The sequence below is a fragment of the Danio aesculapii genome, chromosome 3 (genome assembly GCF_903798145.1).
Source record: "Danio aesculapii chromosome 3, fDanAes4.1, whole genome shotgun sequence".
In the NCBI taxonomy this organism is placed as follows: domain Eukaryota; kingdom Metazoa; phylum Chordata; class Actinopteri; order Cypriniformes; family Danionidae; genus Danio; species Danio aesculapii.
The window spans coordinates 41,293,870-41,311,906 of NC_079437.1; the positions used below are offsets into that span (position 1 = coordinate 41,293,870).

At 34.4% G+C, this 18,037-nt stretch overlaps 1 protein-coding gene and 2 long non-coding RNA genes across 3 annotated transcripts in view; 1 reads left to right on the top strand and 2 right to left on the bottom strand.

Annotated features, from left to right (window-relative positions):
* On the top strand, positions 1-9,874 carry LOC130219457 (uncharacterized). Its single transcript, XR_008836062.1, has 10 exons — positions 1-326; positions 3,502-3,622; positions 3,975-4,043; positions 4,837-4,905; positions 5,230-5,280; positions 6,020-6,052; positions 7,854-7,907; positions 8,092-8,142; positions 8,252-8,284; positions 9,732-9,874. It is a non-coding gene; the product is annotated as an uncharacterized LOC130219457 (long non-coding RNA).
* An 806-nt stretch (positions 9,875-10,680) lies between these two features.
* LOC130219464 (uncharacterized) lies at positions 10,681-12,382 on the bottom strand. Its single transcript, XR_008836063.1, has 3 exons — positions 11,712-12,382; positions 11,524-11,618; positions 10,681-11,158 (listed from the first exon to the last, which is right to left on the bottom strand). It is a non-coding gene; the product is annotated as an uncharacterized LOC130219464 (long non-coding RNA).
* A 989-nt stretch (positions 12,383-13,371) lies between these two features.
* Positions 13,372-18,037, bottom strand: part of zgc:165423 (uncharacterized protein LOC100101646 homolog) — an 8,760-nt gene continuing 4,094 nt past the window's right edge. The window contains exons 6-10 of the mRNA XM_056454009.1: positions 16,795-17,014; positions 16,573-16,702; positions 16,238-16,482; positions 16,042-16,142; positions 13,372-14,013 (exon numbers count right to left, since the gene is read on the bottom strand). Coding sequence (XP_056309984.1) covers positions 13,756-14,013; positions 16,042-16,142; positions 16,238-16,482; positions 16,573-16,702; positions 16,795-17,014 — 954 coding nt within the window. The 3' untranslated portion in view covers positions 13,372-13,755. The remainder of the gene's footprint in view (positions 14,014-16,041; positions 16,143-16,237; positions 16,483-16,572; positions 16,703-16,794; positions 17,015-18,037) is intronic.

Below are 18,037 nucleotides of genomic sequence, written 5' to 3' on the forward strand. Positions count from 1 at the left end.
GGGTCTTGGTACTGGACCTCCTTATGAATATTCACATGTGTGTATGGAATCGCGGGTTTTGATTGGCTGACGGGTGAGAAGTCCTCATAAATTCGGGTTTTGTCTAAGCGCTGTGTTTTACGCTATTCACACAAAGGACGATAACGATAAAGATATGTTTGTAAAATCGTTCTAAATATAAAGGAATAACAAAGTCCACACCACAACAATAAAAATTAAAACACAGAGAAGCAATATCATTGGAATCATTTTCTTCCACCTCCTCCACCTCCGACCGAGTCACTTCCGGCTGAGATAATGAGCGCGCCACTCTGAAGACACTTAAGGTAAGATTGATGATAAAACTCAACTAGATATTAAAGTTTGAGGACAAACTTTATGGTGGCTTGAAAAGCCGAGTCTGAATTAGCATGTTACTAGCATGAATTAGCAAGTAACTAGCATGATTCTAACATAAATTAGCATGTAACTAGCATGATTCTAGCATGAATTAGCATGTTACTAGCATGTTTCTAGCATGAATTAGCATGATTCTAGCATGAATTAGCATGTTACTAGCATGTTTCTAGCATGAGTTAGCATGTTACTAGCATGTTTCTAGCATGAATTAGCATGTTACTAGCATGATTCTAGCATGAATTAGCATGTTACTAGCATGTTTCTAGCATGAATTAGCATGTTACTAGCATGTTTCTAGCATGAATTAGCATGTTACTAGCATGATTCTAGCATGAATTAGCATGTTACTAGCATGATTCTAGCATGAATTAGCATGTTACTAGCATAAATTAGCATGTTATTAGCATGATTCTAGCATTAATTAGCATGTTACTAGCATGATTCTAGCATGGATAAGCATGTAACTAGCATGATTCTACCATGAATTAGCATGTTACTAGCATGTTTCTAGCATGAATTAGCATGTTATTAGCATGATTCTAGCATGAATTAGCATGTTACTAGCATGTTTCTAGCATGAATTAGCATGTTATTAGCATGATTCTAGCATGAATTAGCATGTTTCTAGCATGAATTAGCATGTTATTAGCATGATTCTAGCATGAATTAGCATGTTACTAGCATGATTCTAGCATGAATTAGCATGTTACTAGCATGTTTCTAGCATGAATAAGCATGTTACTACCATGACTCTAGCATGAATTAGCATGTTACTAGCATGATTCTAGCATGAATTAGCATGTTATTAGCATGATTCTAGCATGAATTAGCGTGTTACTAGCATGATTCTAGCATGAATTAGCATGTTATTAGCATGATTCTAGCATGAATTAGCATGTTACTAGCATGATTCTAGCATGAATTAGCATGTTACTAGCATGATTCTAGCATGAATTAGCACGTTACTAGCATGATTCTAGCATGAATTAGCATGTTATTAGCATGATTCTAGCATGAATTAGCGTGTTACTAGCATGATTCTAGCATGAATTAGCATGTTACTAGCATGAATTAGCATGTTACTAGCATGATTCTAGCATGGATTAGCATGTTACTAGCATGATTCTAGCATGAATTAGCATGTTACTAGCATGATTCTAGCATGAATTAGCATGTTACTAGCATGTTTCTAGCATGAATTAGCATGTTACTAGCATGATTCTAGCATGTTACTAGCATGTTTCTATCATGAATTAGCATGTTACTAGCATGTTTCTAGCATGAATTAGCATGTTGTTAGCATGATTCTAGCATGAATTAGTATGTTTCTAGCATGAATTAGCATGTAACTAGCATGATTCTACCATTAACTAGCATGTAACTAGCATGTTACTAGCATGATTCTAGCATTAATTAGCATGTAACTAGCATGTTACTAGCATGATTCTAGCATGAGTCAGCTTGTTTCTAGCATGAATTAGCATGTTGTTAGCATGATTCTAGCATGAATTAACATGTTACTAGCATGACTAGCATGTCACTATCGTGTTGCTAGCACCTTTCTAGCAAGATTAGCATGTGAGTAGGATGTTAAAACTGTTAGCGTGTGTTAGAATAGCTAGTCACAGTCTCTGGGACAGTTGCTAGGGTGCTGAAATTGGTTGCTAGGGAGTGGCTAGTAAGTTTAAAGGTAATCAGTGATTGGCTGCTGGCTAGACTGAGTTGAATGAGGCCAGACTCTAGTCTGTAGGACAGTCTGATGCAGAGTTATGAGCTCACAAAGTTTGACCCAATGTTAAGTCAATGGGACTTTTGGGATTTTTCTGGGTCGTTTTTCGGAAAACCCAAGGTCGGATCAGTTAGAAAAGATATAGCAACCCGAGTCAGACCAGTTTGAAGGTTTGACGAAAGTTTGAAGTATGTAGCTTGAAAGGCCTAGGAGGAGATACACTTAGAAATTAGTCTCAGAAGAAGAAGAAGAAGAATAATAATAAGTTTAAGATAGATAACAGTATGCTGGCTTTTCAAGCCACCATAATAAACAATAAAACCTTATATTATATTAGTTAACGTTATAAAGCAGTTAAACAGGCTAGTTTTGGTCACGTTTGTAAGCTTTTATCTAGCGTTTTATCACGACCTATAAGGAATATAAGGATGTATAAGTAATTAACAATTAACTTACTAGTCTGACAAATACATATAATCAATAACTAAATCGCTTGTATTATGTATATTTTGGGTTTAAAAGTTAATGGCTAATGGCTAAATAACTCGTGATGCCAGATTGAGGTCAAATTTATTTTGCTATCTGGGCAGTTCAGTGATAATTGGGTTAATGTACGAAAGGCCACATGGAAAAATATTGTAGTATTTGACGTAGTAAATTAAAGTTTACTGCAGTATGTTATAGTGATTACTACACTTTGTTAATGCACTTCAGTATCCTGTAATATTTGTGAGTTGATAAACCATAGTATTCTTTAATTTTTACTATGGTAAGTTTAAAAAACATTATTGTATCTAGGATTATTACTCTAGTTTACTATAGTACAGTAGTCCATTACAGTAGTTTTCATATGGGAATGGTGAACTTGATGTTTTTTAGGGCACACAGCTGTTTAATTGTGAACTATGTTGTGTGTCAGATCCCAAATCAGGTCCTTTTTAATTGCTTACAGTTCTTTGTGAAGGTTATTCCTGTAATTGTGCATTAATATTAATCAGTGTTGTCAGACCGGCTGTTAGTTTTAGCCTTACTGTAGGTCTCTGTAGAGGTTTTATAAACTGTATATAAAAGTCTGATAGCTATTATCATAATGTTTGCCTTTAGTGACAGTCACAGTGTAGTTGAGAAGTAGAAAAGCAGCATGTTTCAGATTGTTAAAAATACTAAACACATTTGTAAGGTCTAAGATGTTTTTCCTGTTTCACTGGTGCTATTTACTGACCTGCAAGTAGTACAGAATTATCCCTGTTGATTATATTTAAGCCCTCTACAGCAAATAAAAGTATAAACTCATAATTGATTAGGTCAGTGATAAAAAAACAGAATTATTATAATTACATAAAGTGACAAAATACATCATCTGGCTTTTGCAGGAAATGGCAGCAACATGGTCCTGGAGGGCTAAACTAAAACCAAAAGATGAAGCTGCATATTTTTCATCCATGCTCAAAGATAAGGATGGATTTGAAATAAAATATATAAATTCATTTAAAGGTGAGTAACACAATTGTCTATGTTTTAAGTATTGTTTTAACTTTTACCCTGACTGGGGTAAGTCCTGGGGAAGAGATATTGTATAATTATTGAGATTCTGACTGGCCTTGGAGAAGAAAGGTATTAACAGATTGAAATAATCCTTTTACTTTCATTTAAAGACATTTACAGAGTTTACAGTAAAAACAGTTTTTCAACCATGTGGAGAAGTGTTAGTACTTGATTTAGAATCCACACAGGTTTGTTCTGAGGTCGAACTAATTGATTTCTTTAAAATTTCCTTAAATGTTTTATAACATTGTATAGTTGACCTTTTGTTAATCTGATTACACAAATCTTTCATATTTTACAGGTTTGTTCTGAGACTGAACAACAGGAGCATGCTTTGGTCAGCTGTGCAGCAGGAGATGGGTCAAAGGAGGTAAGTGTGTGTTTCTAATGCTCAACAGGTACACTGTAAAATTTACGGTAAAAAAAAACGCAGCTGTGGTTGCCAGTACTTTACCGTTAAAAATACGGTACACACCGTAAAAGTAATTCCTCATTTTTATGGTAAACTACCATATTTCATTAATTTATAGAGGTAATATGTCTGTATTTTGAATTACCAACATCTACACATATTTTGTTACACAGTTAGACATGTTAACACAGCCACATGCAGGTGGTGATGAGTAAGTTACTTAATGAACCAAAGCTCATCACTAACAACTTTTCCCACAAGCAGAAAAGTGTCCGTATATAGAAGGTGCTCAGTGTCATTCAAACAGCTACTAAACACCAGTATGGTAACACAAATAAAATTTAAGTCATGAAAAAAACATTGTTTATCAGTATTAGATGTAACATAAATCTCTAATGTACATAACTGATGGAGAAACAACTGCAAAGATCCATAATAATGTCAACAAAAAGCATAAAAAGTGATGTGCCATACAGGGAACTGGGAAAGTCAATTTTCGGTTATTCGCCGTATATATTAAGGAAACATACCGTTAACCAGGTTACGGATTTTTACTGTAGTATATTTACAGTTTTTTACCGTTGAAAACACTGCCATTTTTTTACAGTGTAGTTAAACCTCCATTAACTTTGGTAAGATGATGCAAAATCCTTTAACTGTATGATTTCTTTAAAATTTCCATAAATGTTTTATAACATTGTATAGTTGACCTTTTGTTAACCTGATTACACAAATCTTTCATATTTTACAGGTTTGTTCTGAGACTGAACAACAGGAGCATGCTTTGTTCAGCTGTGCAGCAGGAGATGGGTCAAAGGAGGTAAGTGTGTGTTTCTAATGCTCAACAGGTAGTAAAATCTCCATTAACTTTGGTAAGATGATGTAGAATCATTACCTTAACATTACAGATGATTAGGACTGTGTGCTGCAATGAATTCTCACATCAGGATATGTGAGAATTCATTGCAGCACACAGTCCTAATCATCTGTAATGTTTGATAGCTATTATTTGATCTAACAATTGTTTGATCTAAGAATTCACTTGTATTATGTAATTTTCACATTAGTTGTTTTGGATACTCAAAGCATCACCATGTGTTGCCGTGTTATCCAAAATTAATGTTCAGTACTCAAACCTTTTCAGATCTCAACAACGTCTGATTCTCAGCTGACATGTCATGACAACACTCAACAGGTAAATGAGCATTTAATAAGTATTTATTTATTAAATGTTCTTTAGTTGGCAACAACAGTGATTTTTAATTACAATCAAACTTAAAGAATTGAAAGACAGCGATAGGCTGATGATACACAGGACAACATTTTGAGCAATTTTGCCAGGCAACTTTTTTTAAGCAGTGTTGATTGGGCACTTTCCCCACTGAGAATGGGTAACAATTTTTTTATCTGCATACTTTAAATCAGTCATGGGCCCTGTGTCTCATCTGGTTGCCCTCTGATGCCAACAATAATCTAAGTTGCCCCATGTATCATCAGTCATAGGAATTGTTTAATTTACAATAGTATGGAGGATGGTTCATTCTGAGCTAGCATGTGTATCATATGTCGTATGTCCCCATACTTACTACTTTAGTCATGTAGTGGGGGATGGGTAGAAGTTCAGTGTGTGTTTTGTCCAACGGCACCATGGTTTGTGTGTCGTATGTCCCCATACTTACTGCTTTTGTCATATGTCCCCATACTTACTGCTTTTGTCATGTTGTGGGGGATGGGTAGAAGTTCAGTGTGTGTTGTCCGACTGCACCATGGTTTGTGTGTCATATGTCCCCATACTTACTGCTTTTGTCATGTTGTGGGGGATGGGTAGAAGTTCGGTGTAAGTTTTGTCCAACTGCACCAAGGTTTGTGTGCATAATTCATATAGACTAAACACTGCTGCTGTTTGTTATAGTATTTTATTTTTCTATTCACAGATACAGACCCTGCCTTAGGAGGCCCATCTAAAGGTATGACAATACTAAAACTTTTTTAACTTCAAACCGCATCGTTGGATTTGCCCTTCAATATTTGGACTCTCAGTAGTGATTATTAAACCACACTGAACTGAGCTCAACTGAACTGAACTTAAACACTACAAACTGAACTACACTGTTCCTATTTACTATGACCTTTTATGTGAAGCTGCTTGGACACAATCTACATTGTATAAGCGCTATACAAATAAAGGGGAATTGAATTGAATTGAATTGAAAACCCACATATATCAAAAGTATATATACTTTTGAAACCAAAATGAGTGTTATAAATGTTTAAGATTCAGTTTCGATTGCTTTTGATTGCTTAAATTATAATATTGTGTAAATGACATTGAAATTTACAGGTACATGAATTACCATGAATTAATGCATAAATTAATAGAGAATGTTGAATTGCTTCATTCATTAAAATCTCAATTATCAGGAACTAGCATGAGTTCACAATCTTATTCATGACGTCATAGATGAAAACACCTTAAGACATTCACTAAGATGAGTACATCATCATGATTAATAGGTTATTATGCATGATCATGATGTTTTCTTTTTCACAGATAACAAGATTTTTAATATCCATTATAGGTAAAGCTATGCTTATGGTACATGTACTGAATTATTATTTTTTCAATCTAGTAAGACTAAATGTGAGAACTAATGTTTTTTATTAATTATGATGAGTTATGATGATAAATGATGAGCACGTATATATGTCTTCTTTATAGCAGCCTGCATGTAAAAGGACAGACCCCCAACACCGAATTCTGTTGACATCCAAATACAGTAGTCATCATTAACTAAGCATTAATTTCTCATGACCTCATTGTGTATGACCCCTCAAGTGGTAACTTGGTCCACTGGAATACTTATAAACAGTGTGTTATTAAAGCGATAGTTCACCCAGACATAAAAATGTGATGTTTAACTGCTTACCCCCAGGAGTCAGTGATGTAGATGACTTTGTTTCTTGAGTAGAACACAAACAAAGATTTTTAACTCAAACCGCTGCAGTCTTTCAGTCATATATGGCAGTCAATGGGTCTCATGGCTTTTAGAGTCAAAAAACATGTGCAGACTAAACCAAATACATGCTCTAGCATAGTAGTATTATGTCACTTATTTGTTTACACAGTGCAGAGAGATTTTGGTTGGGACAGCTTATCAGAATGGTAATTACCTGTGCTTAAACTGTTTGTTGCAAACAATTTTTGTTTAGCCGTTGTATTCACAATCTCTGCACTGTGTAAAGAATGAGTGACATATACAGTCTGTATTTGGATGTAAGACTGCTGTATTTGGATGTCAACAAATTTCGCATACTCTGTGCTGTGATTGGCCAGTGTTGTGCTCTGTCCATATATAGCACATATTCATAGGCTACTATGAAGAAGACATGAACATACTTAATATCTCATATTCAGTTCTCACATTAATTGATATACTGTTCTAGCCTGTATGCATGCATGAGGTAATATTGATTATTTTTCTATATTTCTATATTTAATAATTTAAAATTAATTGAATTGAAACGTACCATGAGCATAGGTTTATCTACAATGTATAGTAAAGACCTTGTTTTTTGTGAACAATGAAAATCATGATTGTGCATAATAAACATAAATCATGATGATGTACTCGTCTTAATGTCTTAAGGTGTTTTTCATCCATGAAGTCATGAATGAAAGACTTTGAGCTTGTGTTAGTTCCTGATAATTCATGAGATTCACACTTGCCATGAAGTGTTTCCATGTTTTGAATGTGTATTTTTTTTAAGATCATTGCAAGAAGGACAAATATCACAGCAGGAGGGAAGAGCACGAACAACCTGGTAAAAGCACACAATCATAAAAAGAAAGAACACTGTACTAGGGAATTCTTTAGATCAATCATTTTAGCTGGTTTTATAATAAAGGAGGATTTTTTTGCTTTACAGATTTACAGTTTCCACTTGTAGAATAATTTATGAAATGTTTGAGTAACCTATATTCTGATCCATACTATTCATACTGCAGGAATGAAGAAAGCTAGGCAGCCTGTTGTGAACCCACCAGGCACCTCAGATGGTATGATCATCTACCTCACTCAGCCAGCATATCCATTAAGATTTAATTTAATTCATGCAGACCAAGCAATACTACTGTTTGTTATAGGGTTTTATTTGTCTATTCACAGATATCGAGACTTCCTTTAGAGGCTCATCTCAAGGTATGATGAAAATAAAATGTTTTTAACTACTAATCTCTATAGGCCTGTCATGATAACATTTTGTTGGTCGATATATTGCCCCATAAAATAATCGCAATAAGTGATATTATTGACATTTTAAGACCGTTTTATGCCAATGAATGTAAAATCATAATATAACAGCATAATAATGCAAGAAGGCCACACACTTTCAATTGATGAACAAAGATTTCATTCATAAATTATTTAGATCATGAAAATTAAGTGTCCAAATATTAGATGCCTTAAAAAACTTGAATAAACAAGAAATTCACATTTTCTTACAAATAGAACCGTTATGGAGATTTTTCCATCTACAGATTTTTTCTTTTTTTTTCCTCTGAAAAATAAGATAACATAAACACTATTGCTGAGAAACACAATCCCTATTTAACATTTATGTTATTGTGTTTTTTATGTAAATATAAATGGTGATGTATTGCATTACCAAAAATTGAGGTCATGTATATTTATTGTGCGATAGGTCGATATATATTGATTATTGTGACAGGTAGGGATACAACGATTATAGATTTGGTTGTACGATTATAGTCTGAGGAATAATCACTTTTCACGGTTATCACAGTGATTATTATTTATTAATTCATTTCAAAACACTATTAGTTAAGAAAATCAGGTGTAAACTCCTTATTTTTTAAAGTGTTATTTATTGCTGCTCAGTAACCAAATAATACAGCACAAAATAATGATAAACAACTAATAGTCCATTTCCAGTCCAGTAATAATTTTACACTGAAAATAAATAACAGAATAATAAATAAATACATAAATAAAAAATAAGAATAAAAAAAAAATTGCTAAGTATTTACCTATTAAAGAGAACAACTGTAGTTAAAGGCACTTGTGATCAACTACATTACAAAATTGTTTGGTATTTTCATTGAGTGTTTTTTTTTTCTTTTTGGACCAGAGTAGAGACATTGAAAATGTCTATTATAAGCTCTGAACTTTAAGCTAGCACACAGTTTGCAAAACTTTGTTTAGTTGCAGCAGTTTTGTTCCGTGCAGCAGAAACGCTGTGTTGAGAAGACTTTATGATTAATTAAACATGACAAATTAAACGAATTAAATAGTGACAGGCCAAGTCAGGTCTTTAATTTCATTCTTTTATTTACAATTTGATATGTGATATATGAGGAATGTAACATTGGGCCAACAGTTAAAACCAATTTTACAAGGATGTAACAAAAAAACTTAATAAATAAATTGCTCCTTTTACTAAAACAAACATGATTAATAAAAAAAGCAGCCCATAATTTTTTACTCTTATGGATTAGTGATCTATACAATAAGACTTGACTAAAGCAAGGGTTGGTAAGAGTGTGGCTGGTTGGGAAAAGAGGGAGAGGAGCTCTGGTCGTCATAGTGTTCACCCCAGGGTTCAGGAACCTGTTTTTCTCTTTTGTAGGGAATCACGAAAATTCTGCTGAAAAAAATCTGGACGATGCTAAAAGGAAGCAGAAACGAACCTGGTCTTCAACTGAAATTGCAGCAGTACAGAGGCACTTCCGCGACCACATAGCAGGGGGTAAACTCACCACTAAAATTGAATGCCAGCAATGCAAGAATGCTGAGTATCCAGTTTTGGCTACTCACACACTCCAAAACATTAGGGATTTTGTTAGGAATCGCGGCTTAACCCTAAAAAAGAAACCATCTCATTAGGTGTTTTTGTTTTTTCTTTTTGTTAATAAGTGGAATATTCTTCTGCTGTTGAAGTTTGTTGATGGATTCAATATGCTTTCAGCAATGTTTAGTTTAACTGTTATGTTTAGGAACAGTTAAAATATTTAAGATCCCCTCTTTACACTTAGAGTGAGAGCGTTTGTTTTTTTCTTTACACTACACAGAATGTTTCTTGATACACAAAATGGTCTTGTGATGGAAAATATTAAGGCCAACTACTGTAATGTTGTTAAAATTAAACTTTGCTCCTTGTTCACAGACTGTGCATACTGTTATACACTGTAAAAAATCTTATGTGCTATTTACTAAAAAAAATAGTGGTAACACAATTGCACATATTAGTTTTAAGTAAATTTCAAGACTTTATTTTTTTTAGCAAAAACCACTTGAATGAATCATGTGAAAATTACAATTTTTTTTTGAGTGATAGATGAAGATTTTAAAATTATAAGCAGAATGTGCTTTTATAATTTAAGCAAATCCACCACCATTTACTCATATATTTTTTTTTTACAAAAACCACTTGAATGAAGCATGTGAAATGTGCTTTTATAATATATGCAAATAAATCACCATTTACTCAGATTTATTAATGAAAATTGCTCATTCATAAAGTGTAAAATATATAATGTATAATGAAATACATACACAATACATTTTGGCCAAATATCATTTTATTACATGTTACACTGATAACAAAATGGTGCAATATGTTAAACAAATCTATATAAAATTTACAGCAATGTTAATCTCTGATAAAAATTCCTTTATCCATGTCATGGAAAATAAAATGTTCTGTCAAATGTTTCTTTTATAGGAACAGTCACATTTTAGACAAAATTTGACAGAATTAGTGTATTGCATAACATCTAAAACCAGTATAAAAGCCATATCTCAAAATATTAGGAACACAATCAATCAGTCAATGCACTGAAATTTTCCCCAAAAGGTTTTAGCAGTGAATTTGTGTCAAATTTAATATTCGTTTCTTTGTAAGTGATTTTTATTTGGAGAATATTTGTATAAATCTAGTTCAGCAATTCTAGATTTTCCAAGCTAGCCATGACTCGCTTATCCTCCAAGACAATGCAGAAGTCCTCATGGTTGGTCATCCCTCTGACAGACAACAATTCTCTGTGCATTCCCACACTGTAAAATAAACATTACGTTTATCATTATTAAATTATGCAGTTGTACATTTCAAATGTTTACTAAAACACATTAAGGAAATCTATTAAGGAAATAAACCATTTCTTTGTATCTCAGTGAACAGTAATTCTTCATAATGTTTGAGTAGATGTTGCTGACTGACACAAGTACACAAGTATTTTGACTTATAATGGACAGGGTGTTTAAATGTATACTAGTGTACAGAAATGTATAAAAACAAACCATGTTTATACAAGGAATAGTGCATTCAACAATGTAGCTATGTATTTTTTTGTAAGCATGCAAAAATATAAAGTGCAGTTTTCTGAAGATCGTAAATATCTGAAACGGTTTGAGACACTTACATTGCACTCCTGGATGAGCTCTTCATCTTATTTATACAGATAGACCAGCAACAGAGGACGACATCTCTCGATTCATCCCTGATTTAATGTGAGGTCTGATGCAAAAAAAAGTGTAGAAATTAGTAATAATAATAATAATAATAATAATAATAATAATAATAATACACAAATAACATTATTAAAAATACCTGATGTATGGCACCCATTCTCTTTATCAAAATCTGCCTCAATAAACTGCTCCTCTTTAGTGGGAAAATACTGCAAACGTTTTCTTTGATCTGAAAAATGAAGCAAACAAATATTAGTATTTATGTACAGTATTATATATAAACACAGTTCATTACATTACATCATCAATGCTGTAAAAGGAACCTTATGAAATGGAAAAGCACTAGCTGTGCATAAACCCCATTGAATAGCTAGCTAACTTAGCTTAGCTTAGACTTACCACTTAACAAGCTCACTGTTGTTCGTCCACCCTGCTTAACTGTTGCCTGATCATTGCTGTTAAATATTACGATGCAAATAATTTGTTCAATTTCATTATATAATTCAGAATGAATATTGAAGCAAATCAATTTTAAATAGGAATGGGTTAAAAATACCCGTGTATCCCTATATACATCATATGGCAAAAACTAACCTCCTGAACAAGTTTGAACAGCATGTGTCTTTCCTGAAAGAGCTTAGGCTACTTAAGACAATAAAATGATAAACTGTTAATGCTTACCTCTTAACATGCTCGCTGTTGATCTGCTCCTTCAAAATGTCGTCTGATCACTGCCGTTGTTGAGATTCAAATGCAAACATCTCAATCAAATCCACATAATTGAGTGAATTTTCTTAAAATAAACGTGAAGCCATCTTTCCTCAATAATATTAGCTTAATTGGTTTCTCAAATTAAGCTTAGTAATTGCACTAGTTTGCTTAAAAAAATAAGTGAAATTTAAATCTTAGTTATATTAGCGAAATCTTCTCAATATTTTATAATAATATAAAATACTATTACTTATACTATTGTGTATGTGTTAAACCATTGGTCCTTATATATCAGGTATGTCCCTTTAATACACAGTCTTTACTGTTGTGTATGTGTTAAACCACTGGGCCTCATAGATCAGGTATGTCCCTTTAATACACAGTCTTTACTGTTGTGTATGTGTTAAACCACTGGGCCTCATAGATCAGGTATGTCCCTTTAATACACAATCTTTACTGTTGTGTATGTGTTAAACCATTGGTCCTCATAGATCAGGTATGTCCCTTCAATACACTCAAATGACACTTTTGTGTGTTGTATAGCTAGTGTCCTTAGAAATCACATTAGTCTTTATAATACAGTTTTGTGTCGTAGGCGGAGCTTGTGTGTCAAATTATAAATTGTCCTCATAATTTGGTATATTTTCAGGTTGTTACATTATAGATTGTGTTTTGTGTAAACAAACTTTAAAGTGAAATCTGTGTTGTATGGGTCAAAATAGATTTTTTGATCTCTGTACAGCAAGTGGAAAGGGGTGTCCCCCTAATACACCAACACACCAGTTTGGGCTGCAGTGTCCTGGTAATTCACAAAAACCAGTATGTGTGTGTGTGTGTGTGTGTGTGTGTGTGTGTGTGTGTGTGTGTGTGTGTGTGTGTATGTGTGTGTAAGCCAGTATATAAATTTATCAAAGAATATGTAAGAAATATATTGATAAAATATATGTAAAAGTATAATTGAGGTGACAGATTTTTACAGGCATACATTTATTTAATTTGTAATTTTAGCATAAACACAGAAAGTAGAGTTCAAACATGTGAAGTGAGAAACAATAATATATTTAAACAAAACCAAAAACAAACGTATATCACATTCAACAATCATATCTGTTTTATTTGGAATTTACAGTGTTAAGATTCCACTTTAGTTACTTCATTTAGGTCGACATTTAGGTTCGACAGTAACAGTATAGTTCTAATGCAAAAGAAAACAGCCTTAACGTCCCTATAATACACTGCATATGTTAGTGTATTCATTGACAGAGTGGCTGATGCCAGTATTGTGTCAGATTTTCCTGCCCACCATTCAAAAAATAGATGACGGTATATGGTACCTATCAAATTATGCTAAAATGGCACATTTTTGGAGTGGTGTGACCTACCCCAATCCCAAACCTTAACCTCCAAACCATTTACATACAGTGTTGGTAGCATAATCTGACAGGTAGGATATAATGTCAGTACAACCTATTTCAGAACAAGGCCTGGAGGACTGCAGGGAGAGACAGCAGAATGGTGCAGGTGAGAGAGAGGGGTGAGAATGACTCTGCCCCACCAAAAATTACCGGGACATCGTTGAGAGTGTTAATGAAGAAGTTGGTGAAGGGAACGGTACTCATGAAGGCTGTGTTGTTGGAGTTCTGTGGGTTCATCTCAGTGCCAGGGGGAACGGACAAAATGCCAGCTTGAATCCACATGAAGCCATTACTGCACAACAAGGGACTGCCGTTCTGAACGAGAAAGAAGGACTGTTTAAAAACCTCATAGTAAACATTCAAGCTTCTCTACACCAGGTTTTAGGTTGTAGGTTCGCTCAACATGAACGCAAGTGGATGACACTAAATACAGATGCATTGTAAAACCCAACAGTCAACTTAATCAAATGAAATGCGTTTCGTTAACTCAAAATTGACTGAAAGTTAATTCTACTCATTTAAAACAGTTTTGAACTCAGTGTTGAAGGTAATGAGTTAAATAAATACATCATTACTTCAACTTAAATAGAGTAAGTTCACAGTACTCATATAGATTAGTTTAACTCAAATGGTTTATAGCAATTGGTTTCCTCAAACAGTTTGAGTTGCCTTAACTTATTGAGTTTTACAGCACTCAGTTGGTTTGAGTTCTCTTCATTTATTGGCTTTTACTGCGCTCAAACTGCTTCATTTACTCAAATGGATTAAGTTCACAGTACTCATTAGGATTAGTTTTTGAACTTAAATGGTTTGTTGGAATCGGTTTCCTCAAATGGTTTGAGTTACCTTAACTTATTATTTCTCAATATTACCGTGAAGGATCAGAACAGCCAATAAATCTTTCAAAAATCAAGTGGTTAAAAGTGAACAAAAGAGCAGCAGGTGATGAGATCCATCAAAATGCATCTTACTACCAGGTATAACCAGTGACGCATTTGCTGGAAACTGGTTTGATTGCAAGCAGCTTATTTGGACCTGTTGTTTCTTTTTAAAGTCGAAAGTACAGTTCGAGTTTGAGTACACAATGGAAGTTACTTTGAAGAAAGCCGAGAACCTGTCACCATTTACTTGTACAGTATTTGTTTTTCCCAATTGTTGTCAGTGGTTTAAAGGCTTCTGCTTTCTTCAAAATTTCTTCCTTAGTGTTCAACAGAATGAAGAAACTCATTAAGCTTTATTAAGGGTGAGTAAATAGTGAGTGCATTTTCATTTTGGGGTGAACTACGCTTTTAAGGGCCCTCAAGCTGGCGTAAAAATAATGAGAGAATTGTATTATGCAATTATTGTTTTAATAAAATTATGCATGACCAATCAAATTAGAGGATCATTAAAGCTACTGTTTTTCCTGTTTCCACCCAGATAGCAAAATTCATGTGGCTCTAATCCAGCCCACACCAAACCGCATGGGTTGATGGCACTGGGCGGTACGCTCCTGTTAGCCAGATCTGTGCCACAATTAAGCCATAGAAATACCACATATCAGCCAGAATTCTACCAAATGAACCAGAACTGACCCTATACTGGGCCACAGTTTGCTTTTATTTTTGCCCAGATACGACCCACACCAGACACTTACATCTCACCCACATAGCCAGAGTTTACTGTTGCGAATATTTGCCAAAAGTGACCCATTTATGTTTTAAGATAACTGGGCCACATTTGCCACATTTTCTCTGGGCCACTTTAGGCTCACAGCCACATTAGCCAGAGCTTACTGTGCCAAATATTTGCCAAAAGTGGCTCATATTTGTTTTATAATAACTGGGCCACATTTGCACCTACACATGTGAGCCACACCCAGATTACCCTTAAATGACAATGCCACATTTTTGCCAAATGTAGCCCACATTTGTCCTCTATCATTTGTGCCAAATTTACCATTTACATGGGTCACATTAGGTTCACATTTAGATGACTTTTTGCCATAAGTGCCCAATCTTTGCCTTAAATGGTCCATAAATTAATTGGAATCTTTGGCCCCCTCTTGTCATTGTACAGGTGGGCCACTTCAGGCTCACATTCATTTTGTCTGGGCCGAAGGAAGACCACCAGTGCCGCATAACTGCCTAAAGTGGCCCACATATGTATGCTATCTGGGCAGTTCACAGAATTTACATTTAAGCATTTTGTAGACGCTTTGTAAAACCATTTATGGTTTATTCAAGGTACACATGATCAAACCATCAATTGTTGCACTACTGTAATGCAGTACTCTACCAAATTGTGCTATACAGTGCATGATTGCTGACAAACTCAAACAACTGAAGAGGATTGTGCAGATACCTGTTGAATAGCGACAGACTCTGTGCAGATATCAGTGTGTCCGATGTCTGAAGGATCACAGTTTACAATGGTTGTCTGGATTTCCTGAAAGGATACTCCAGCTTAAAACAAAAGAGAGGCAAGCAAAATGATCAGTCATGAGATATTGCTGAATTTCCTGATGAGAAAGCCAGAATAAGCGACTACATAAACTCACTAGAGGAGAATGAGCTCAAAATGGCTACTACACACTGAGCACCAGGGCCAAAGCTTGAATAATACATCTCCACGGGTAAATTGGCAATTGTATACATTGGAGTGTACAGCTGCACAAGTGCTACCCCATTGCCTGAAACGCTGTCGAAAAAGATGTTTGCTACATCAGAAGATACAGGGGAGCTGGAGCAGTCCCACCAATTGGCGAGACTGAGGGTCACAGTCCATCCATTTTTACCCACAAATCTGAAAAAAGAGATATTAAGTGTCAGGAGACAAGTCAAGAATATTTGGTCAGTCACTTCTTATGAAATACAGTTTTCCTGGTTTGGTTACCCAGAAAAGCAGCTAGCAGAGGTCAAGATGAATTGGTCAGACACCAAAGTTCCGACACACTCCGGGTTACCATAATAAGATAAAACAGCCATCCATGGATACACACTGGCAGAGCCTCCACACGAGGTTGCTGTAGAGAAAACACAGAGAAAGAGAGAAAGTGTGAATGGAGGCTAAAGTGTCGGTTCAATGATTACTTTTGATGTTCCTTTTTCAACATACGTTTTGTAGGGCAGGCCTCATTGTCATCCTGAACAGGAGCATTGACATCAACAGGAACGAAACTAGCCGTGACATACTGAGAGATCCAGTTCTGGTACTGAGAAACTCTGGCGTACACACCAGGATAATTTGGGTCAGCACACCCATTACCAAAACTCACAACACCAGCCTGGATCCATGTATTGAAGCTTTTGATGACCATTGGACCTCCAGAGTCACCCTATACAGTGAGGGAGAATAAAAGAAAACGATATATACACTATTGTACAATTGTGAAATGTTATTGCACTCTAAAATAACTGTTCAAAAGCAGTTTATAATTTAATTTGATAAGTCATTCCAGTGATTTTAAAGAAAAAGTTTGATCAGAAATCAGTCTAATAATAATTATTATAATTATTATTTGTAATTTAGTAATAAAAGCAATAATGACTGGTGTAATATATTCATTTGAAACTTCATACAATAAGAAAGCAGTTATTTAAAATACATTTAATTTTAATTTACATTTTAATTTAATTTGAATACATTTTCTACAACTTAACAGTTTTTTTTAACATTTAATAAATGTTGCCATAATGAACAGAATAATATTTTGACCGGAAAAAAAAACACAGAGCAAGGAAATTTTTACAGTATGTCTGATAATATTTTTTTTCTAGAGAAAGTCTTATTTGTTTTATTTTGGCTAGAATAAAAGCAGTTTTTAATTATTACAAAATTATTAGCCCCTTTAAGCTATATTTTTTCTCAATAGTCTACAGAACCATCGTTATACAATAACTTGCCTAATTAACCTAACCTGCCTTGTTAACCTAATTACTTAGTTAAGTCTTTAAATGTCACTTTAAGCCAGGGATTGGCAAACTCGGTCCTGGAGGGCCGGTGTCCTGCACAGTTTAGCTCCAACACTAATTAAACATACCTGAACAAGCTAATCAGTGTCTTCAAGATCATAGATATTTACATTAGATGTCGCCTACCCTGTTGTTGTCTATTGGAAGGAATGCGTTAATAGAGTCGCCATTTTAGTACAGGGTAGCACTTCTTTGAAATGAACGCAGGAACTAAGCTGCAGTGGAGGACTGTGGTCATCTAGAGCCAGAGATATACACATATATACATATATATCTCTACACATACACATATATACATATATATATCTATGATCGGGAGTTTTCCCTGTGGTCATTATGCAAATATTTTTTTTTTAATTGGGAAAATTATAATTTTACATCACCTT